Here is a 22482-nt window from a genome sequence, read left to right as displayed (position 1 = left end):
TCTAGAAGATTGAGGTGGCTACCGTAAATGCCTGTAAAACAATCACCAACTGGGACTCTACCACTGCTTCGAGAGGGGCTATGGACGGTCGTATGGACCTTGGACTTTGGAGATGGGGGATTATGCCACATTAATCTATGTTTAAATCTTGGCAGGCTGAGAATTTCAGGCGGCACTGTCCTAGCTAGCTAAAACTCTTCTCCACCTTTTCGCCCTCGCTGCGCCCTTTCTTCTGTGCCTCCGGAAGTTACTGTTACAGTAGGCGTTTGGGGGCGGCACGGGGCGATTTTGTTCTTGGTTGGTTGGTTGGGCTAGATTTCAGTTCCGCCGGGTGGGCGTTTTGCGGGCTGTGGGCGTCACATTCGTCACCGGCGGTGTGTGGCCAAGGGGATATGACACGTTTTAGGAAAACTAAGCGTGCTACTACATTGCAGGATTTTTGTCAAGAAAAGAGGCGCCTCCGAGTTTGAGAATTGGGAGCAGATGGAGTTGGAGTGGACAGAAAGACAAGACCCTGATCGTGGAGAATTTAAAGGCCGGCCAGCGTGCTTCCGAAGGCCGGGGGTGGAGGCATTACCGCCTCTCCGTGCCCTCTTAACCTGCCCTGGGACAAGGGCCTCGGCCCTGCGAAGCTTCGAGTCCTCCCGAAAGACACATCGCTGCTGGGTGCCCAACCTTTCTGAGATTCGTAGTTTATACCCAGGTCCGGGTTATGTTTTAGTTAAGAGTTCTAATAAGCATCTGTTTAATGAGCACTTGTGCCAGCCGATATACTACGGGTTTTGTGGGGGTTTTTTGTTTGTTTTGTTTTTTTTGAGACAAAGTCTCGCTCTGTCGCCCAGGCTGGATGCAGTGGCGCGATCTCGGCAACCTCCGCCTCCCGGGTTCACGCCATTCTCCTGCCTCAGCCTCCCGAGTAGCTGGGACTACAGGCGCCCGCCACCACGCCCGGCTAATTTTTTGTATTTTTAGTAGAGACGGGATTTCACCGTGTTAGCCAGGATCGTTTCGATCTCCTGACCTCGTGATCCGCCCGCCTCGGCCTTCCAAAACGCTGGGATTACAGGGGCAGGCCTTGTGTATTATTTTAAAAAGCCTTTTAACATAAACCTTTAACATTTTTTAGGTGAGTACACTAAGACGAACATGAATGTCAGAATTGACAAATCGAGGCCAACAGGACTCCAGATCGAGCACTTGTACTTTACTGCCCCAATAAAAAAGTGTTACATTTTAGCTTTTTTATGTATTTTTTTGAGAGAGGGTTTGGCTTTGTCGCCCAGGCTGGAGTACACTAGCTCAATCACAACTCACTGCAGCCTCTGCCTCCCGAGCCCAACCGATCCTCCCACCTCAGCCTCCCAAGTAGTAGGGACCACATATGTGCACCACCACACTTAGCTGATTTTATTTTTATAGAGATGAGGTCTCGCTATGTTGCCCAGCCTGGTCTTTAACACTTGGCCTCAAGCAATTCTGCCACCTTGCCCTCCCACAGTGCTGGGATTACAGGTGTGAGCTACTGTGCCTAACCACATTTTAGCTTTTTATTACAAAAATTTTCAGCCGGGTGTAGTGACTCACACTTGGGAGGCTGAGGCGGGTGGATCATGAAGTCAGAAGTTCAAGACCAGCCTGGCCAAGATGGTGAAACCCCATCTCTACTAAAAATACAAAAATTAGCCTGGTGTGGTGGCGAGCGCCTGTAATCCCAGCTGCTCGGGAGGCTGAGGCAGAGAATTGCTTTGAACCTGGGAGGTGGAGGTTGCAGTGAGCCGAGATCACGCCACTGCACTCCAGTCTGGGCAACAGAGCAAGACTCTGTCTCCAAAAAAAAAAAAAAAATTCAAACATTACACCAAAATAAAATAGTATAATGAACTCTAATATACCAGTTACCCAAATTTTGTTTGTTTTTTTTTGTTTTGTTTTTTGTTTTTTGTTTTTTTTTTTTGAGACGGAGTCTTGCTCTGTCGCCCAGGCTGGAGTGCAGTGGCCAGATCTCAGCTCACTGCAAGCTCCACCTCCCGGGTTTACGCCATTCTCCTGCCTCAGCCTCCGGAGTAGCTGGGACTACAGGCGCCCGCCACCTCGCCCAGCTCGTTTTTCGTATTTTTTAGTAGAGACGGGGTTTCACTGTGTTAGCCAGGATGGTCTCGATCTCCTGACCTCGTGATCCGCCCGTCTCGGCCTCCCAAAGTGCTAGGATTACAGGCTTGAGCCACCGCGCCCGGCCATTTTTGTTTGTTTTTTAACTAAATCGCAAGCCTCACCCCTCGGCAAATTTTTTGTGGCAGTCCATGGGGTATAAATTTATCAAGCTAGGTGTGGTGGCTCATGTCTGTAATCCCAACACTTTAGGAGGCCGAGGCGGGCCTGAGCTCAGGAATTTAATACCAGCCTGAGCAACATGGTGAAACTCTGTCTCTATGAAAAATTAGCTAGGCGTGATGTCGTATGCCTGTAGCTCCTACTGGGGAATCATCTGAGCCCGGGAAGTCAAGGTCACGGTGAGCCGTGATCATGCCTGGGCGACAGAGTGAGACCCTGTCTTAAAAATAAATAAGTAAATAAATAATCTGTTGAGGAAGCCCCACCTCTCACAGCATTAACTGCTCCAGTCACTTGGTGCTATTCAATGACAGCCTATTTGGCAATTCTTACTGCCTATTATTTGAGAACTTATTACCCATCAGAAACTAAGAGTTTTGCAAACATTACTATTAATTATAGCAAATACATACTTTGGACTTACCATGTGCAGGTCTTTGCTAAGGGCTTTATGTGCATTATTTCATTTAATCCTATAAGATTGATGATTTGCCAATTTTACAGACGAAAAAACATAGTAGTTAGGGGTTGGTGGTGTTTGTTTGTTTGGAGACAGAGTCTCACTGTGTCGCCCAAGCTGGAGTGCAGTGGCACAATCAGGACTAACTGCAGCCTCGACATCCCAGGCTCAAGCAGTCCTCCCACCTCAGCCTCCCTAGTAGCTGGGACTACAGGCATGTACCACCACATGCGGTTAATTTTTGTATTTTTTGTAGAGACAGAGTTTTGCCACGTAGCCCAGGCTGGTGTTGAAGTCCTGGGCTCAAGCCATCTGCACACCGTGGCCTCTGAAAGTGCTGAGATAACAGGCATGAGCTACCATGCCCCGCCTGTAGTTAGGGTTTGGACACATTCTGCCTGACACCAACATCTATCCTCTTTTAACAGATTACGTAGCTTCTTTGTAGTAATGAATGTTGAGTGAATGTGTCAGTGAACATTGCCAGGGTATACATATTTTTCGTTGTTTTTTTTTTTTTTTTTTTTTTTTTTGAGACAGAGTCTCGCTCTGCCGCCCAGGCTGGAGTGCAGTGGCCGGATCTCAGCTCACTGCAAGCTCCGCCTCCCGGGTTCATGCCATTCTCCTGCCTCAGCCTCCCGAGTAGCTGGGACTACAGGCGCCCGCCACCTCGCCTGGCTAGTTTTTTGTATTTTTTAGTAGAGACAGGGTTTCACCGGGTTAGCCAGGATGGTCTCGATCTCCTGACCTTGTGATCCGCCCGTCTCGGCCTCCCAAAGTGCTGGGATTACAGGCTTGAGCCACCGCGCCCGGCCTCATATTTTTCTAATTATAAACTGAAGAGAGCAATCCACCGTGCCCCAGCACCTGCATCATACACCTGCATCATACCTGCTCTAAAGCACTTACCAAGTTGTATTGCAATGGTTTGTCTACACAGTTAGTTTTCCCTAGAACGACTTATTCAAGGCCAGGGGCTATGTCTTACTCATTTTTTTAATGTCCCCAGGGATTAGCTAGTTCTTGGGAAACAACTGGGACTCAAAATAGTTTGCCAAGTGAATGATTGAGAGGTCCAATCAAGCTACTACTTCCCTTCAGTGCTGCACAGTGCAGCAAATAACCAGCTCAGATATGGGTTCAAAGACCACAGGTTTCTCCTTGGACAGCTCAGCTCTCCTCATAACTCCATAGTATGGAGTGGTTGCATCCGGAAGAGGGGGAGGAAGTTCCAAATACTAAGTAATCCAGGTTTGGGTTGGAAAACAAGGTTGAAGTTACTCATTAGCAGGTGAAAGGGTCAAGGGTCGAATGCAAGGGAGCTGAAAGCAGAGTGGACTGAGCAGCCAGTAGGGGAGAGCAGTTAAGGCACACACAGCACCAGCTCCCTCCTGCCTGAAGATGTTCCACCAAATTTGGGCAGCTCTGCTCTACCTCTATGGTGTTATCCTTAACTCCATCTACCAGTGCCCTGAGCACAGTCAACTGACAACTCTGGGCGTGGATGGGAAGGAGGTATGGACTGAGATTGGGGAAGCCTATGGTGGAGGCTCTGAGGGACTTGGGTGGATGGCCTAGAATGACTGGAGACCGTCTTGGGAAAGGAAGGGAGGAATGGGGTGTGAGTGTTGTGATAATGAAAGCAAGAAGAAAAATATCAGTACTGTGGCCATCAATGCAAAGGCATGGCAGAATTAGGGGGTGGGGTGATTACCCAGGTTGATTGGAGAGGGACAAAGAGGAAAAGTCATTTAATGACTCTTTGTCATGGATCCAATCCCAAGTTGGAAAGAGGAAGGCAGCCAACACCTCTACCCCTAAGTCTTGCTGTCCTGACTGATGAAGAGGTTGGACCTATCCTGTGCTGGCATCCACCCTCTTTTGCTCCCTTCATTGTCTCTCCAGTTCCCAGAGGTCCACCTGGGCCAGTGGTACTTTATCGCAGGGGCAGCTCCCACCAAGGAGGAGTTGGCAACTTTTGACCCTGTGGACAACATTGTCTTCAACATGGCTGCTGGCTCTACCCCGATGCAGCTCAACCTTCGTGCCACCATCCGCACGTGAGTGGTGAGGAGGCAGAAGCATCACTAGGTTCAGTCTCTGCCCAAAGTGTAAGAATCCACCCACCAAGAGCTGGCCTCTTAGCTGATATATCTACTATGCTTGGCCCACAGAATTCAATGGCTGTATTAATTGCCCTCTGGAGAGAGATGTGCCTAACCAATGCTTGGTAGCTTGAAACCCAAGGAGAGCTGGGCTTCAATAAGGAGTACAATTGAGTAAATAGAAGTTGGGACAGGCTGGGCGTGGTGGTTCACACCTGTAATCCCAGCACTTTGGGAGGCTGAGGCGGGCGGATCACGAGGTCAGGAGATCGAGACCATCCTGGCTAACACGGTGAAACCCTGTCTCTACTAAAAATACAAAAAATTAGTTGGGCATGGTGGCGGACGCCTGTAGTCCCAGCTACTTGGGAGGCTGAGGCAGGAGAATGGTGTGAACCCGGGAGGCAGAGCTTGCAGTGAGCCAAGATCATGCCACTGCACTCCATCCTGGGCTACAGAGTGACACCCAGTCTCAAAAAAAAAAAAAAAAAAAAAAAAAAAAACCAGAGCTGGGACACTGTGGTTGGGGTGATGCTCATTCTTTCCTCTTGCCACCACCACCTCTGCAGAAAAGATGGGCTCTGTGTGCCCCGGAAATGGATCTACCACCTGACTGAAGGGAGCACAGATCTCAGAACTGAAGGTTGGTTCTTCCCAGCCCTCACCCTCCCCAAGTCTCTTGAAGCTTGGTTCTGCATCTGTGTTCTCACACTTCTCCCACCTACCTTGACAGGCCGCCCTGACATGAAGACTGAGCTCTTTTCCAGCTCATGCCCAGGTGGAATCATGCTGAATGAGACAGGCCAGGGTTACCAGCGCTTTCTCCTCTACAGTGAGTAGGGATATAAGGCAGGAAGGGTTGGAGGGAAACAAGGGAGGGCAAGAGAACTCCTCACTCTGGATCCTATGACATCCTCCCAGGAAGAGCTAGGTGCTTCCAGGGGTTTTGACTGGCCTGGCCCCACCTTGCCCTTCCAGATCGCTCACCACATCCTCCCGAAAAGTGTGTGGAGGAATTCAAGTCCCTGACTTCCTGCCTGGATTCCAAAGCCTTCTTACCGACTCCTAGGAATCAAGGTAAGGTGTTAAAGTTTCACAAAACAGGATTAGGACTCACCAAGTCTTCTGGGGTTACAGGGTGAAAGAGGCTCGTGTGATGTCACCAGAGGGATGTGGCTAAGAGCTGTCATGTCACCTGAGGGAGGCAGGATGGGTTCTGGGCTACTCAAGAGAGGTTTCAGAGTTTGCACTGGATAAAGGGGGCAGAGGGTCATACGTGGAGGGAAAAGGCCCTTAGAGACTCCCCTTTGACACAGGGAATGAAAGAACACATTCTCCGCCACCCCATTACTATCAACTTTGCTTTTCTCCCTGGACTTCCTTTCTGTCCTCTTCTTTTTCCCTTCTCCCATCACAGAGGCCTGTGAGCTGCCCAGTAACTGACCTGTAACTTCGTCTAAGTCCCCAGATGGTACAATGGGAGCTGAGTTGTTGAAGGGAGAAGCTGGAGACTTCCAACTCCCATTCAAGATAATAAAGATGATTTTTCAATCCTCATCTCATTCTGGGGTTTGTCTCCAGACATCATTCCCACTCCTCCCATTTCAACACTCCCCCTGGATCCTCTACCACCTAAACCCCCAGGTGGACGGCGTCAGGAAGAACAGTGGCAGTAACTCTCACTTTGTAGTGGTATATTTAGGATTTGATGTGACACAGTTATTTATTGCTGAGTGAGCAAACCCCTAGTCCCCAAGTGGGGACTACAGGCTTCAGTGCTTCCCCCACACTGCCTGAACTACCAGCCCTTCTGCATTGGCCCTCCTGCCAATACTGCCTGCACTGTCCCCACTCCCTCTGGCTCCCATGATCACCAGATCCGCCCTGCAGGCTCCCTGTCACCTGTGGGGCCCTATCCAGACCCCCTAATCCACTTGCCTAGCAGTCCCTTGGTGGCTCAGATCCCAAGATCCAAGGAGTACCCTGGGTGTCCCAACCCCTCTCTTACTGCTATCCTGCTCTGGTCTCCTGCACCCCAGGAGAGTTTTGAAAGGCAGAGAGAACCCTTTGGTCTTTATTCTCCACCACCACACTTTTTTTCTTTTTTTCTTTTTTTTTTCTTGCTTTTAAAAAGTGGAGGTGGAAAAAAAAAAACTGAAGGTGGGAGAAATTTAAAAGCAAAAATAACAGCTGGTGAATCCAAGGGCAGTGCCCTCACTGTCGATAAACACAAACACCCTAAATAGCTCTGTTCTCTCCTATGTATGAAGGGGGGCCCTGCACCCTCATACTCTGGGGTTTCTTCCCCATCCCTGAGGTCCCTATGCTTACAATTTGGGTCATGCCCCACACTTTTCTCCTAAAGCCCACACTCTCTTCACCCTTTGCCCCCATACCACCCCATGGTCACAGCCCCTTTCCTGGGTCTCCCCTCTGCTCCTCACCCTCCCTCTCCAACCCCTCACTCTCCCAATCAGTGGCCTCCTCATCCCCACTGGGCTCCCGGAGGCTGACAGCCAGCACCAAGGCCTGCAGGAGACCAAAAAGGCAGGCAAAGTGCAAAGGGTGGGCAGTAAGTAGGCTCAGAACAGCATGGAGCCCATGCAGGGCAGCCAGGAAGGACAGTAGGCCATGTAGCCAGAGGCCCAGCGGTCCACGCAGGCCCAGTGTGTCCAAGGCTGCCCGCAGTGGTCGTGAGCACAGGGCCAGCAGGGCAGAGGCCAGCAGCTCCAGCAGATGCAGGGTCAGGTTGGTGGAGATCTGCAGACACTCCTCTGGTCCCCCCAAGTACCGGGAGGGAGCTCCTGGTTCCCCCCGCAGCCAGCCCAACAGCTTCTCACGCCTGCCAGGTTTCTCCACTGGGGCTCCTGGCCCAGGGACGCTCATTCCCCCTTCAGGCAACACCCCTGGTCTCCTGGTGCCACCTGAATCCACATGATCCCATCCGAGTTCGGGACTGGCCCCTCCAGCCTCCAGTCTCCCAGACTCTTGAGTGCTAGAGATAGGCTGGACCCACTTGAGGGAATCCATTCTTTTGCTCCCTAGTTGCTCAACTTGGGGCTCAGTGCTTGGTTCGGAAGCAGCCCTAGAAACCCTCAATGCCCCTGAGTCTTTGGTCTTGGGATGCCTCACATCTTCCATGGTTTCTGGGGCACTATCCCAGTCACTTCCTGAATTCTCCGAGGAGCTGTCCACCCATCGGGGTTCTGGGTCAGGTGGGTCAGGCCTCATTGGTTTCCGGCGGCCCCAAGGGCGAGGTAACCAGCCACCAAGCCGTCGCAGGAACATGGCTGGGGTGTGCAATGGGCCCCCAGATTCTGAGGCTGCTTCCTGGCACTACTCAGACTCTCAGGATCTCCTCAGAAACCAGAGTCTTTCTGGCTCAGAACAGCTATTTGCCTGGTGATGCAGTCCTACTCTGAATTCAGAAGTGGCTCCTCCCTTCTCTGAATGGTCATGCAGCCTCAAGTGTGGCAAGTGGTTTGCTTCCTCTTCAGTTTTGGGGTAAAGGGAGGCACACCCAAATTCATTCACCATCCACACCCCCACAAACAAGATTCCAAGAGTCTCAGATCTGACAAGGCCTGGGTCACCACCAGAGAGTCCTCTCTGTGTTTCCAGATTTCCTTCCCAGCAGGCATCACCCCAAGTTTCACTCACCAAGGCCACACCCCAAGGTGCCCCAGAAACTGGGGCGGCAGTGCTCCATCCAATAAAGCAGGCAGGAAGGTGGCCCCAGGTCCTAGGTGCTCCTGGATCGTGTAGTCTTTAACTGCTGCCCCAAGGGACCTCGAGGAATAGGAATTCTCTTTGTTACTAGGTGGAATGAAAGTGTCCAGCAAACTCCAGCCAGCAGCGTTCGTCCCTTGATTTAGAGGGGGATGATTTCTACAAAGTGGCCCGATTGGCCCGCGAACACGCAGCAGAGACGCGGCCTCTGCAAGGTCAGAACTAAGATGTCCTCGGAGATCCCCAGTCGCGAGGCAAAGTGCGGGCCTACTTCAGGACTCACGCGTCCGGGCGCTTTGCGCGAGGACCGCTCCCGAGCCCAGCGTCGGCGTTGCGGCCTCGGGGAGCCGCTGGGAGCCGCGGAGCCCGGAAGCAGCTGCACCGGGACGGGAAGGACCCGCGGGGGCGGTGCCGCAGCTCATGGGGCGGACCCTGCGAATCGACCGCCCCCGTATCCCCCGCGCTGTCCGTGCGCGCCAGACCACGGAGCGCCAAGCTGAGATTAGCAAGGGCCAGGACCTTTATTTAAACCCAACTCCTCATTTTCCCGAGCTTCTCATGCTCCCCTGAACTGGGTCGCCCCCCTACAGCCCCCTGCCCCTGGGTTCTTCTCCACATTCCCCACCACTCTTCCATTTCGCATCCAAGCCTTCATGAAAGGCTTTCCTAGAAAGGAAAAAATGAGGAGTCTTGCGACTGGAACAGCCCTCCCCTCCCCCTCTCTGCAAATTTTAATTCCTTTTCACAACAGTGAGCTCTTCTTGTGCCTGGCATGAGCAAGACAAGGGGATGGGTGGTGGGAGGGTTGGGAAGTGTGGGAAAGAAAAGTGTACACAAATAGGTGGAATGAAAAAGCTTGACTTAAAGTTTAGATTTGGAGACCAGAGTTCTGGTCCCAGTTCATCTAAGCTTAATAATTGTGGGCCTTCCTATCACACTGGCCTCTTCCAGCAAAACCCTAACCCATTCTCATCTCTAGGGGCCTTCTTTGACTTCCCTTATTACCCTGTATTTTTGATAACATGGGCTGGGAGTGGTGGCTCATGCCTGCAATCCCAGCACTTTGGGAGGCTGGGGCCGGCAGATCACCTGAGGTCGGGAGTTCCAGACCAGCCTGGCCAACATGGAGAAACCCCGTCTCTACTAAAAATACAAAATTAGCCGGGTGTGGTGGCGCATGCCTGTAGTCCCAGCTATTTGGGAGGCTGAGGCAGGAGAATCACTTTAACTTGGCGGGCGGATGTTGTGGTGAACCGAGATCACGCCATTGCACTCCAGCCTAGACAAGAACGAAACTCCGTCTCAAAAAAAAAGAAAAAAAAAAAATTGATAACATGGCTGTTTCCCCCTTCAGCCATGAACTTTTTTGAGGGTTGGGAATGTCTTTACCTGTATTCTTGGCACATAGTATATGGACTTATGTTTGTGAAATCAGTGAATTGGCTGTAGTCAGGGAACTCCTCTTGGGGGAAGTGAGACTTGCATGGAGCTGGGCAATTCATGGTCCAGGAGGGTTGAAAGAATAGGTGGGGCACTCCCAGGAGGGGCTGGGACCTGAAAGTGAACCCAGATTGGCAGGGAGGTGACCTTATCATTGCCACCTGGAAAGGCTGCCCCTTCTGGCTCAGGTGGGACTTGCATGTGGCTCCCAGGCTTGTTTGGCTTCCTCAAAATAGCTTCCAGAAAAGTGAATAAACCACAAAAGGTTGATTTATTTATCACTCTCAGCCCGTCTCTTACAAAGACAGAGTCCACTGACCAAAAACTGAGGATCTGCACCTGGGCAGATCCCAGGAAGGGGAAGTCAAAGGGCCCAGGTCAGAGGCCCAAGTTCAGACTTCAGCAGCAGACCGGGGTCAGATTTTACCAAAGTCAGAACTCAAGGTTCATGTAAGTCCTTAGATCCCGCTCCCAAGCCCTGTCTTTCTCCTCCCTCCTTCTCTCCTTCTTCCGGCTCAGCGTGGCCACCTGAGGGGCTCTCTCCCTCCCAGCCACAGCTCGGGTATCCCAAGCTGGGAAATGTGTTACTCGGGGCTGGGGTGCTGATCTGTAGCCTAGTCCCTCCTGGTCCCTCTTGAGGACAGTGGGGATGGGGTTGGCACGGCCCTCACCCCGGGGTCCCAGTCCCATTCCTGGCTCCCAGCCCCCCCTCAATAGGAGTTTGAAGCCCGGGCTGGAGATGGGCACCCCAAGTGGAAGGCTGGAAGGCTGAGGACCCTGGGACAGTGACAGCAGGTGAGCAGTGGATGTGCGGTGGTTGGAATCTTGGAAGTGGGTGTCACAGGTCTCGCAGTACTGGAGGGAGGGAGTAGGAGACCTGCAGAAAAAGAAGAAAAAGCATTAACGGCAGGGGAAGGAAAAGGGGAAGAGTTGAGGCCTGAGAGAGGGCTGGCAGGGTAGGAGAGGATCCTTTCAGCTTTTCTGCTAAGGAACAAATTGCCGGCTAGGCATAGTGGCTCACACCTGTAATCCCAACACTTTGGGAGGCAGAGGTGGGCAGATCGCTTTGAGCTCAAGAGTTTGAGACCAGCCTGAGCAAAATGGCAAAGCCTACTTTTTTTTTTTTTTGAGATGGAGTCTCGCTCTGTCGCCCAGGCTGGCGTGCCGTGGCCAGATCTCAGCTCAGTGCAAGCTCCGCCTCCCGGGTTCACACCATTCTCCTGCCTCAGCGTCCCGAGTAGCTGGGACTACAGGCGCCCGCCACCTCGCCCGGCTAGTTTTTTGTATTTTTTTTAGGAGAGACGGGGTTTCACTGTGTTAGCCAGGATGGTCTCGATCTCCTGACCTCGTGATCCGCCCCTCTCGGCCTCCCAAAGTGCTGGGATTACAGGCTTGAGCCACCGTGCCCAGCCTACTTTTTTTTTTTTTTGAGATGGAGTCTTGAATCTGCTGCCCAGGCTGGAGTGCAGTGACATGATCTTGGCTCACTCCAACCTCCACCTTAGCAATTATCCTGCCTCAGCCTCCCAAGTAGCCGGGATTACAGGCACATGCCACCATGCCAGCAAAACCTGCTTTCTACAAAAAATATGCTTGAGCCCGGGAAGTGGAAGTTGCAGTGAGCTGAAATCACGCCACTGCACACCAGCCTGGTGACAGAGTAAAACCTTGTCTGGGGAAAAAAAAAAAGGGACAAATTGACTTCCTTCCTACTTAATAATGAGGGAATCCAGGCTGGTCCAAAGGTGGTGGTGTTATCTGAAATGACTGTTCACTCAGTTACAGATCAAACTCCTTACTCTACTTTTCCCCTCCTTCTCACTACTGGTCTTAAAAACAAATGTATTTAAACCATTGTGGGACCCAGAGCAGAAGAGTTGAAAAGAAAAAATTGTAACCAGGCCTAGCAAACTCTTGGGCAAGGGGAGGGATACTAGTGATAATGACTACAGCTAACATTCATATATTGCATACTATGCAGCATGCACTATTCTAGCATTTTACATATATTAACCCATTGAATCCTAACAACAATCCTTACTACCCCATTTCTAAGATGAGAAAACTGGAACATGTAGACATTAGGTTGTTTGCCCAAGTAAGTGAAATCAGGCTTTAAATCCAGGTAGCTCATATTCATAACCACTTGACTATACTACCTTGTCAACCTACACATGAGGATAAGGAAAGAACTCAGCACTGTGCTGGGGCCTCTGGTGTGGAGTGGCTGGGAGAGGCAGAACACAATGAGACAGGGGTCTGAGCTAAAGTTTCCCCTCACCGGTTCTCTGGGCTCCTTGTCTCTCCATGGCTTTCCCTGACCATGCGGGCCACCTCAGGAAAGCCAGCTTCTTCAGCGAGCTGAGCCGCATCCCTGCCACCCAGCTCACAGACCCCCACCCAGGCAGCCCCACGGCCCAGGAGATAGCTCACAGCTGCCCCCTGGCCCGCTCGAGCAGCGCACATCAGTGGGGTCCACCAGAAGGCATCCCGAGCATTGATATTCCCCCCAGCTCCTCCTGCCTCATGGGGCTCCAGCAGTCTCCTAAGTTCTGCCAGGTCCCCCTCCTGGGCTGCCCTCAGTATCCGGTGAGTCATCTTATCCTCAGCCTCAAGGGATCTCCCTTGTCCATATCTTCCTGATACTCCTTCTGCCACTGCTTCTGCTGCAGCTGCCCCCATGATTCTTCTTTTCTTTCTCTTTCTTTCTCTGGCAGGTTCAGTCTGAGATCTCTGGGAGTCAGGAACGCAGCTCTCATCCCCAATAAGGGCCTCATAGAAAGCTCGGGCTGCAGCTCCATCCAGGGTGGACTCTGGCTCCTCGGGCTGTGGCTGCTGCTGCCCATCCTTCCAGAGGTCGCTGGGGTCAGTGGCTGGGGTGAAGGTGATGAGGAAGGGCCGGGACATGGCTTTTGGGAGAACTGAGAAAATGATACCAGGCAAGGGAAGGATGCGACAAGCAAGCCAAGCTCCTGGTGACTCTGTAGCAACCAGAGCCTCAGGGACCTGCTGGGATGAGAAAAAGTAGTCAAAAACACTTTCCTGCCGCTAAAGTGACCGCACAACTTAAGACTCTGCAGGGTCTAAGGGAGAGAGTATATGCGTAAAAACACGAAACCCTACAATACCGACTTTGCTCCTTAGTAAAGATTAATCAAACTCCATGAGACAGTCGTCCAGAGGTCCTGCGTCCGGCCCCCACCCCCATCCTTACCAACAATAAATACCAGCCTCTTTCTGAAATCACTTTCTCACCCCGTAAAACAGACATACCAGTAGGAAAAAAAAAAAAATCAAACCTGGCCCTTTAAGTCTTCCGTGATCCCATTTCGGAGTTTCCTCTTCCCAAACAAAAATAGACGGGTCACTCCCTAGAAGATCTCGGGGAGAGGCTCCTATACGTGTTGCTGTGTAGCTTCCGTACCGCAAAATGGCGCTATTCTGATCAGCAGAGTTGACACAATCAAATAGTCACACGGCACGGAGACGCATGCGTGGCGACAACAACAACAAAAACCACCACCCACATTACTTGATGGCTCAGGCGTGCGCAAAGCTCCCGGTTCAGTTTCCCGCGCTGGAACTTTTCCAATAGTAAACGAGCAAAGCTCCGCGCGCCCAGGTGGCGCGAGCGCTAGGATCTGTCGGTTGGGGTCCTACTTTTACATAACGCCCCCACAATGCCCTTCGCCTTCCTCTACGTGGCCCCCGCTCCAAGCCCATTTTCTGGAGCTAGGAATCCACTCTCTGGGTTAGGAAAGGCCCTCAGGAGGCGGAGGGAAACCTGTGGAATGCCGAGAAGCCGTGTAATGAAATAACGTCACGCCTGCCCCTTACCATTACTCTGACCAGGGTTCGAAGGTCACACTTAGAGACTAAGGGGAAATGGAGAAGTGCAAGGGGACGAGCAGAATGGCTGGCACCACCTCAGGTTAGCGCACTGGGCCGTTCTGGTTCTCACACAGCCCAGCCCTCCCAACCCAAGTCCCTACGCACGGAGCCAAGCCGCACCTCTCGCCTCATGAGGCCGGAGCCCGGAGTAAAACAGAAGGCCCGTCAAGGGTCTCTGGCGGGACTGACTCGCACTAGGGGCCCAACAGGCAATAAGGACCCAGCGCATTGGCCAAGGATAGGCCAGTCCCCAGGGAAGCAGCACCGCGCCGGGACTAGAGGGCAACTGTGAGGAGAGCTGCGAGGAGGGGTCCAGCCTGGCTCCCTCCTTTCCCCGCCCTAAGTCAGCTTCTTCGCCCAGTGAACACACAACCGTATTGCCCAGGCTCCCAGGCCCCGAACGCCATACCTGGTTTCCGCTTCCGGTGGCTTCTCGTTGCGCCCCGCCCGCAAGCGTCCTCCTCCGGGGCTTCGTGACAGCCAGGTCGTGCGCGGGTCATCCTGGGATTGGTAGTTCGCTTTCCCTCACTTAGCCGGTTTCTCTCTCTACCGGGGACTCCGCGTCCCGGCATCCACCGCGGCACCTGACCCTTGGCGCTTGCGTGTTGCCCTCTTCCCCACCCTCCCCAATTTCCACTCCCCCCACCCCACTTCGCCTGCCGCGGTCGGGTCCGCGGCCTGCGCTGTAGCGGTCGCCGCCGTTCCTTCGAAGTAGCAACTTCCCTACCCCACCCCAGTCCTGGTCCCCGTCCAGCTGGTGAGTCTGAGGTCTTCGCTGCTCCTAGTCCCTTGTCGCTGGGAGCCGCACATGGGTCTCCTCACTTTGATATGGGGGCGGGGGGAGGAAGCAACCAGGTCCGGCAAGGAGGGAGAGGTGGCTTGAGGAGCGGAGGGGGGATGTGTGGAATCCGGTGAAAGGGACCTGACAGTCGCCCCCAACCCTTGAGAAAAGGAGGGGCCCGATTCTTGCTTGAGAGTGATAAACTTGGAAATCCTTGGGAAAGGCGCCGGGGTCGTGCAGAGACTTGCATTGGTACGGAGCCTGAGTCGAGGTCCCTGCCGGAGTTGACACAGAGAAGAGAGGGCCCTGGCTTTCGGGAGCTCCAGGGACGTGGGTCGGGCTGGTGGGTCAAAGTATCTGTTGGCTTCTTTCAAGTGGTGGGACCCCAAAGAATGTTTAACGTCAAAGAAAAGGGAACTGAGATGTAAATTGGAGGAGTTGGAGAGGAGTGCTTCAGAGTTTGGGATCCTTTAAGAAAGGGTGGTTCTAATGTGGGAGGAGGGAGGATACCCGAGGCAGGGAAGGAGAACTTGAGCTTTACTGACACTTTTTTTTCCAGCTGACGTGAAGATGAGCAGCTCAGAGGAGGTGTCCTGGATTTCCTGGTTCTGTGGGCTCCGTGGCAATGAATTCTTCTGTGAAGTGAGTTCTCTTCGACCTCCCTACTTGCTGGCTTCACATATCTTCCCACCAGATGTTCCTTCACGTATTCCACTTCTACACTGTTCTCTTACATACTACTTGAAAACTTCCCATCATCGAAGAGTCCCCTCAATAACCCCCGACGAACCTGTGCTAAAGTGGCAAAACTGGGGCCCAAGTTTCGACTCTGCCACCCTCCAGCAGGCAATTTGTGTCTTTTTCTTTATCTTTTTTTTGAGACTGGGTCTCACTGTGTCGCCCAGGCTGGATCTCGGTGCGATCTCGGCTCACTGCGACCTCTGCCTCCCAGGTTCAAGCGATTCTCCTGCTCCAGCCACCCAAGTAGCTGGGATTACAAGTACCCGCCACCACGCCCGGCTAATTTTTGGATTTTTAGTAGAGACAGGGTTTCACCATGTTGGCCAGGCTGGTCTCAAACTCCAGACCTCAGGTGATCTGCCCGCCTCAGCCTCCCAAAGTGCTGGGATTACAGGCATAAGCCATTGCGCCCAGCCTGTATCTTTTATTACTAAAGTGGTACTGCTAGTACCTGTCTCAGCTGGCTGTTAGGAAAATTGAAATGCTACGTATTGAAATGTTTTGTTCAGAAACCATGCCGTTCAGCTTCCATCCTCCTCAGCCAGCTGAGAGGACAAAACTGGTTCCTAGAGATGGAGTACAGGAGTAGGGACAGAGATCTTGAAAAGAATGTCTAAGAAAAAGATTGCTGTACCTGCTTATCCTTAGAAAAGAAAAGCCAAAGCTTTATGGGAGGGAGTATAGGTGAACTAGGGAGAGACGCAAGTACTTCTGCTGAGTTGGGAGTGAGAAACAAGCGGAACAGATGCAGTTGTGTTGATGATAAGGCATCAGTTAGAGCATTTTGCCCAGGTCAAAGATGGGGATTTTGATATGGGTTCCCTCTTGGCTTCCATGTCCCGACAGGTGGATGAAGACTACATCCAGGACAAATTTAATCTTACTGGACTCAATGAGCAGGTTCCTCACTATCGACAAGCTCTAGACATGATCTTGGACCTGGAGCCTGGTGAGGCACCCTCAGGGTTGTTTTGTGTGTGTGCATGCACTTTTTTTCTCTTCAAATCTATATTCACTTACTTGAATTTTGAAATTTCCTTTGGTTCTCTGATTTCTTTAACCCCAAATTCATGCTTTATTTTGATCCTCCACCTGACTGTGTCTAGTTTTGTGACGTATGTCACTTGTTCCCATGTTTTCTAAATCCACAATTCAGATGTTTTCCAAAATATGTTTCCTCATGGGTCTGGTTTGCTATTTCTCCTGCTTTGCACCTTCCAGTCTAGAGTTTCATCTTTTGCATTGACATTGTTGCAGTTATGTATTGAGGAGGGAGCTGGGAGGGAGAGTGGGGAGCGGAGGCTAAAGAGGTGTGAAGAGAAGACAGAGCTGTCTTGGGTTGGCGCAAGGGTCAGAAGCCCAGGTTTCTGGGTCACATGCCCAGATGTTGGATGGGGTGAGGCCCAAAAGTAGGTGCCAGGCGAACTGAATAGCCCGCACCCCCTGGATATGGGCAGGGCACCTAGGAAAGCTGAAAAACAAGTGGTTGCATTTGGCCGGGCTGTGTTTCAGATGAAGAACTGGAAGACAACCCCAACCAGAGTGACCTGATTGAGCAGGCTGCCGAGATGCTTTATGGATTGATCCACGCCCGCTACATCCTTACCAACCGTGGCATTGCCCAGATGGTGAGGCGCCTCTGCTCCTAATTGCCTCCTTCTGAGCAGTAAGGGACACAGGTTCCTGCAGCAAGAAGTCATGTTTAAGCCTTGTTTAAGGAAACTGGCTGAGAAGAGGAGAAGAACCCCAGGCTTGGGCCTGGGAATTGAATTCTGATTGGGGGTCATCCTGAAGGGATAATTTTCAGGGAGGGAGACAGTCCTTGAACAGAGAGTTGTGATAGACTGCCTCTTCCTCAGGGAACAAACAACAAATGGCTCTGATGGTTTGTAGCCTGCCTAACTGGAAGAAAGGCAACATAGGAGTTTGAGAGCCCATCTGGGCCAGAGAAGGGGCCTCTGGACAGAGGTGGGAGGAGTGGGGGACAGAGTGATATGGGTTGAGCTGAGAAGGGAGTTGCCTCTTCTCTTCACACCTACCTGCCAACCCCTTCCATTTTATTCACCTCAGTTGGAAAAATACCAGCAGGGAGACTTTGGTTACTGTCCTCGTGTGTACTGTGAGAACCAGCCAATGCTTCCCATCGGTGAGTGTTGAAGAAGGGAAAGGAAGGCACCTTGTGGCAGTCTTACGGGAAGGAGTTAGGGCTCAGCATGTTGGGGCCTGAGTGCTGAGGGGAGGTTAAGTAGGAACAGGGAGATACCTGGCCTGCTGAGTCTGGCTGTCTCCCAGGCCTTTCAGACATCCCAGGTGAAGCCATGGTGAAGCTCTACTGCCCCAAGTGCATGGATGTGTACACACCCAAGTCATCGAGACACCATCACACGGATGGCGCCTACTTTGGCACTGGTTTCCCTCACATGCTCTTCATGGTGCATCCCGAGTACCGGCCCAAGAGACCCGCCAACCAGTTTGTGCCCAGGTAGGGAGCAGGGAGAGTCATTAAGGGTCAAAGGAAAGGCCTAAGATCCCCCAGAGAGAGGGGAGGATGGGGCATGGCCCTTTCTTGAGGCCTGCTTCTCCCAGAATCGGCATCTCCCTGCGGAGTGACTGTGGGAAAGTTATTTGATTGTCTGTGCTTCAGTTACCTTATCATAGAATGTTCTTGAGCTGAGAAGTTGGGAACCACTAGGCTTAAGCTCTGAGCAGGTCCATGGAGGAGTTCAGGTGGGGAGGTGGGAATGCAGGTGACTGGCAGGGTCTGGATGGGGCTCATGCTACTGCCTCTCTGACCTCTGCCCTGGTCCAGGCTCTACGGTTTCAAGATTCATCCGATGGCCTACCAGCTGCAGCTTCAAGCCGCCAGCAACTTCAAGAGCCCAGTCAAGACGATTCGCTGATTCCCTACCCCACCTGTCCTGCACTTCCTTTCCTTTTTGCCACCCTTTCAGGAACCCTGTATGGTTTTTAGTTTAAATTAAAGGAGTCATTATTGTGGTGGGAATATGAAATAAAGTGGAAGAAAAGGCCATGAGCTAGTCTGCTGGTGCTTGCGGTTGGCGAAGGGAAGGTGATGGTGTGTTGGACTCCAGGGGCCCTCATGGCCCAGCCCACCCTCCCCAGATTGAAAACCAGGACAGATTTGTGCTCAGTGAATTGGGTGACGTTTTTAGTATAGAGCAGAACAGAATTCCTAGGACTGTGTGTGATGAAGTGCAAGGTCAAAAGGAAAAGACAGAAAAAGCATGTTTTAAAGATGAGAAGTATTTGGATACCTATGACTGTCTGTCTATACTGTAAGGTGCTTAATCAGCAACTCCATCTTTCAGTTTTAAAGGAAAAGTAGCCCTAAAGTCAGTATAACTAAAGGTGGAATGAGGTGGGACAAGGTCCAGAATTACTGCTCAGTGATGTGTGTGTGTGCTGCCTGCTGGTGGAGCTGGGACTGCCCATCTCAGAAGGATGGGGATGCTTGATTTCCAGGCCAGGTTGTCCCAGCACAGTGGGGACTGGCCCTGTTATATGAGGAAGACAGCACATGGTGGCAGAGATAGACACTAAGCCATGGACTTTCCAAGGGAGGGAGTAGGTCTTTGGAGGGTATGCAGGACAAAGGTAGACACTGGATAAAGAACCAGATAGTGCCCAGATATTACCCCGTCTGGGCCATTGCTCCCACACTCAGGAACCAGACATTGTGGGTGAGGACATGCTGTCCCTCCTGCCAAGTTAATAACTTCCTTCCCAACCAGGATCCTGCCCCAAGCAGGAATATAGCTCTGCATTTACAGCAGCTCCTCAGACCTTGTCAAAACCACCCTGCAACTCAGGATTAAGGAGCGTGGTCACAGGAAGGTGGGGTTTCAGGGCATCCCTCAGGAACTGCCCGTCTCCCCAGAATTCCATAATGAAGGCCCATATACTTGTAGGTGTGCTGGTCATGGTGGGCTTCACAGTGGGAAAGGGTAAGTGGGGCCCAGGGGCAGGGAGGGAGGAAGGGGTAATTGAGTTCAGGAAGGGGGTGGAACGTGGCCATGGATACTCGGGCTTCCTACTGGCCCAGGGTATTTGAGAGTGACCCAGTGCCCCATCCCTCCTTCTGCCTTCCCAGTTCCTGTTCCCGACATCCGGACCTGCCACTTCTGCCTCTTAGAAGACCCTTCTGTAGGATGCATTTCAGGCTCAGAGAAGTGTACCATCAGCAGCTCATCCCCATGCATGGTGATCACCATCTATTATGGTAAATAAGGTCCCAGGAAGGGGCTGCTGGTGGGGCAGCCAATGGCTTGATCTTCTTTCCTCTCACAGATCAGGGCTGCTCCGGGCATGGGGTACAAGAAAGGAGGGGCTGAGTGCAATGGCTCATGCCTGTAACCCTAGCACTTCGGGAGGCTGAGGCAGGTGGATCACTTAAGCTCTAGAGTTCAAGACCAGTCTAGGCAACATAGTGAGACCCTGTCTCTACAAAAAAATAACCAGGCATGGTGGTGTGCACCTATAGTGCCAGCTACTCGGCAGGCTGAGGTGGGAGATCTCTTGAACTCAGGAGGCGGAGGTTGCAGTGAGCCAAGATAGTGCCACCACACTCCAGCCTGAGTGACAGAGCCAGACCCTGTCTCAAAAAAAAAAAAAAAAAAAGTCTTGGAAGGAGGGGTTTAAGGTTCTAGGGGGCCAGCAGAGCTCACTTTTCTAGCCTCTTGAAGGAGTCTGGGTTAGAAGTCAGTCAGGTCTGGGTGAGGGATGGGAAAAGTCCGTAGCAGGGGTTCATGGACTATGGGAAGCTATTGGAAGGGGTTATCAGCTTTCCCCTCTCCCTCAGATGTCAAGGTTCGCTTCGTCATTCGAGGCTGTGGACAATACTATTCCTACCGCTGCCAAGAAAAACGCAACACCTACTTCGTAGAGTACTGGTATCAGGCCCAGTGCTGCCAGTACGATTATTGCAACTCCTGGTCAAGCCCCCAACTCCAGAGCTTCCTGCCGGAGCCCCATGACAGGCCCCTGGCCCTGCCTCTGTCTGACTCCCAGATTCAGTGGTTCTACCAGGCCCTGAACCTCTCACTACCCGTCCCCAATTTCCATGCTGGGAAGGAGCCTGATGGCCTGGACCCCGTGGTCACATTGCCCCTGAACCTGGGCTTGTCTTTTGCTGAGCTGCGCCGCATGTACTTGTTCCTCAATAGTTCAGGACTTTTGCTTCTTCCCCAGCCTGGACTCTGACACCTCACCCTTCCTGAATTCCACTCTGTGCAAGTATCTTTCTGTAACACCCTCAGCATCCTGCACTGCCCTCTCTGAAAACACCCATATTCTTTGGTCACTGTGATTTCTTAGGCCTCCCTCTGTTGTACCACTAGCATCTATATGACTTTGGTGTAATTTTCTCTCTCGAACTTTGGTGCCATTTTTTTGTTTGTTTGAGACGGGGTCTCGCTCTGTCACCCAGGCTGGAGTGCAGTGGCATGATCTCTGCTCACTGCAACCTCCACCTCCTGGGTTCCAGCGATTCTCCTGCCTCAACCTCCTGAGTAGCTGGGACTACAGGTGTGCACCACCACGCCCAGCTAATTTTATGTATTTTTAGTGGAGACAGGGTTTGACCATGTTGGTCAGGCTGGTCTCAAACTTCTGACCTCGTAATCTGTCCGCCTTGGCCTCCCAAAGTGCTAGAATTACAGGTGTGAGCCACCGTGCCTGGCCGAGCTCTGGTGTTGTTCTTCCCCCCAGAAAAGAATCTCTAGTGTGGATTCTGCCCAGACAGGCTGACCTGGGAAAGGCACAGTGGTTCCTCCATTCCTTCCCCGTCTGAGTGTTCCAGTATCCCCCATCCCCCTCAATCCAGTCACCTGCCTATTTAGATCCAGCTCTGTTTCCCATCTCTAAGACTGAACTAGCAGCAAGAAAGATGAGGAGGCCGGGCACGGTGGCTAACGCCTGTAATCCCAGCACTTTGGGAGGCTGAGGTGGGCGGATCACTTGAGGTCAGGATTTTGAGACCAGCCTGGCCAACATGGTAAAACCCGCTGTCTGTTAAAAATACAAAAATTAGCCAGGTGTGGTGGCACACGCCTGTAATCCCAGCTACTCAGGAGGCTGAGGCAGGAGAATCACTTGAACCCGCTAGGCAGAGGTTGCAGTGAGCCAAGATTGCGCCACTGCACTCCAGCCTGGGTGACACAGCAAGACTGTCTCCAAAAAAAAAAGGATGAGGAATAGAATTCTGTGCAGACGTCCTGACTTGGCAATCTTGTGTCCCTGCCTCACTGTCTCCACCAACCCTGCCTGTCCTGGTCTTGTTCTGCCTTCTGTCCTCTCTCGTCAGTCTCTGGCCTCCTCGGCCCCATTTCACCTCACTGAGTCCTGACACCCACCTCCCTAGGGGCCTGTGGGAGGAGAGGGAAGGGTTTGTTCTGCTCAGCTCCATGTCCGCTGTTTCCCTCCACAATAAACTGGGACCGGGCTAAGACGGTGTCGCATTGTTCGTGGGGTCAGGCTAAGGTGTGGGCAGGTCAACACAGATTAAAGAGGGCGCGGTGGCTCATGCCTACAATACCAGCACTTCGGGAGGCTGAGGCAGGCGGATCACCTGAGGTTGGGAGTTTTGAGACCAGCCTGACCAGCATGGAGAAACCCCATCGCTACTAAAAATACAAAATTAGGCATGATGGCGCATGCCTGTAATCCCAGCTACTTGGGAGGCTGAGGCAGGAGAATTGCTGGAACCTGGGAGGTGGAGGTTGCGGTGAGCTGAAATCGCACCATTGCACTCCAGACTGGGCAACAAGAGTGAAACTCTTGTCTTAAAAAAAAGGCCCGGCACGGTGGCTTGCCTGTAATCCCAGCACTTAGGGAGGCCGATGCGGATGGATCATGAGGTCAGGAGGTCGACACCAGCCTGACCAACGTGGTGAAAGCCCGTCTCTACTAAAAACAACAAAAAAACATTAGCTGGGCATAGTGGCGGGTGTCTAATTCCAGCTACTCAGGAGGCTGAGGCAGGAGAA

At 52.2% G+C, this 22482-nt stretch overlaps 5 protein-coding genes across 10 annotated transcripts; 3 read left to right on the top strand and 2 right to left on the bottom strand.

The window, feature by feature from the left end:
* Positions 1-3: 3 nt before the first annotated feature.
* LOC105497632 (apolipoprotein M) lies at positions 4-6453 on the top strand. 2 transcript variants are annotated; one of them, XM_071097287.1, is made up of 7 exons: positions 4-258; positions 435-703; positions 4697-4851; positions 5466-5539; positions 5630-5728; positions 5875-5973; positions 6314-6453. In XM_071097287.1, the coding sequence occupies exons 3-7, from the start codon at positions 4799-4801 to the stop codon at positions 6337-6339; spliced, it is 351 nt and encodes a 116-aa protein (XP_070953388.1). In that variant the 5' UTR covers positions 4-258; positions 435-703; positions 4697-4798; the 3' UTR covers positions 6340-6453. The 2 variants fall into 2 exon arrangements, with proteins under 2 accessions (XP_070953388.1, XP_011767194.1); XM_011768892.3 differs by lacking the exons at positions 4-258; positions 435-703 and adding an exon at positions 3646-4306.
* Positions 5394-10180, bottom strand: C5H6orf47 (chromosome 5 C6orf47 homolog). Its single transcript, XM_011768870.2, has one exon. The coding sequence runs from the start codon at positions 8182-8184 to the stop codon at positions 7303-7305; it is 882 nt and encodes a 293-aa protein (XP_011767172.1). The 5' UTR covers positions 8185-10180; the 3' UTR covers positions 5394-7302.
* Positions 10181-10317: 137 nt separating this feature from the next.
* Positions 10318-14563, bottom strand: LOC105497627 (G-patch domain and ankyrin repeats 1). Of its 4 annotated transcripts, none has more exons than XM_024797920.2 (4): positions 14366-14563; positions 13365-13506; positions 12347-13071; positions 10318-10942 (listed from the first exon to the last, which is right to left on the bottom strand). In XM_024797920.2, the coding sequence occupies exons 3-4, from the start codon at positions 12970-12972 to the stop codon at positions 10498-10500; spliced, it is 1071 nt and encodes a 356-aa protein (XP_024653688.1). In that variant the 5' UTR covers positions 12973-13071; positions 13365-13506; positions 14366-14563; the 3' UTR covers positions 10318-10497. The 4 variants fall into 4 exon arrangements, with proteins under 4 accessions (XP_024653688.1, XP_011767173.1, XP_011767174.1 ...); XM_011768871.3 differs by lacking the exon at positions 14366-14563 and adding an exon at positions 14077-14356; XM_011768872.3 differs by lacking the exon at positions 14366-14563 and having other exon boundaries at positions 12347-13074; positions 13365-13623.
* Positions 13856-18512, top strand: LOC105497628 (casein kinase 2 beta). 2 transcript variants are annotated; one of them, XM_011768874.3, is made up of 7 exons: positions 13856-13996; positions 15297-15379; positions 16325-16427; positions 16991-17106; positions 17549-17624; positions 17771-17960; positions 18288-18512. In XM_011768874.3, exons 1-7 carry the CDS (start codon positions 13951-13953, stop codon positions 18376-18378), a joined length of 705 nt encoding a protein of 234 aa, XP_011767176.1. In that variant the 5' UTR covers positions 13856-13950; the 3' UTR covers positions 18379-18512. The 2 variants fall into 2 exon arrangements, with proteins under 2 accessions (XP_011767176.1, XP_011767177.1); XM_011768875.2 differs by lacking the exon at positions 13856-13996 and adding an exon at positions 14578-14713.
* A 142-nt stretch (positions 18513-18654) lies between these two features.
* Positions 18655-22045, top strand: LOC105497629 (lymphocyte antigen 6 family member G5B). Its single transcript, XM_011768876.2, is given in 4 exon segments — positions 18655-19443; positions 19590-19718; positions 20298-20690; positions 20693-22045. Coding segments are annotated over 4 exon segments (603 nt in total). The 5' UTR covers positions 18655-19385; the 3' UTR covers positions 20716-22045.
* The last annotated feature ends 437 nt before the right edge of the window (positions 22046-22482 follow it).

This window comes from Macaca nemestrina, chromosome 5 (genome assembly GCF_043159975.1).
Source record: "Macaca nemestrina isolate mMacNem1 chromosome 5, mMacNem.hap1, whole genome shotgun sequence".
Lineage (NCBI taxonomy): Eukaryota > Metazoa > Chordata > Mammalia > Primates > Cercopithecidae > Macaca > Macaca nemestrina.
The sequence above is the reverse complement of the archived record's forward strand: the minus strand, read 5'-3'. Positions and strand labels throughout refer to the sequence as shown.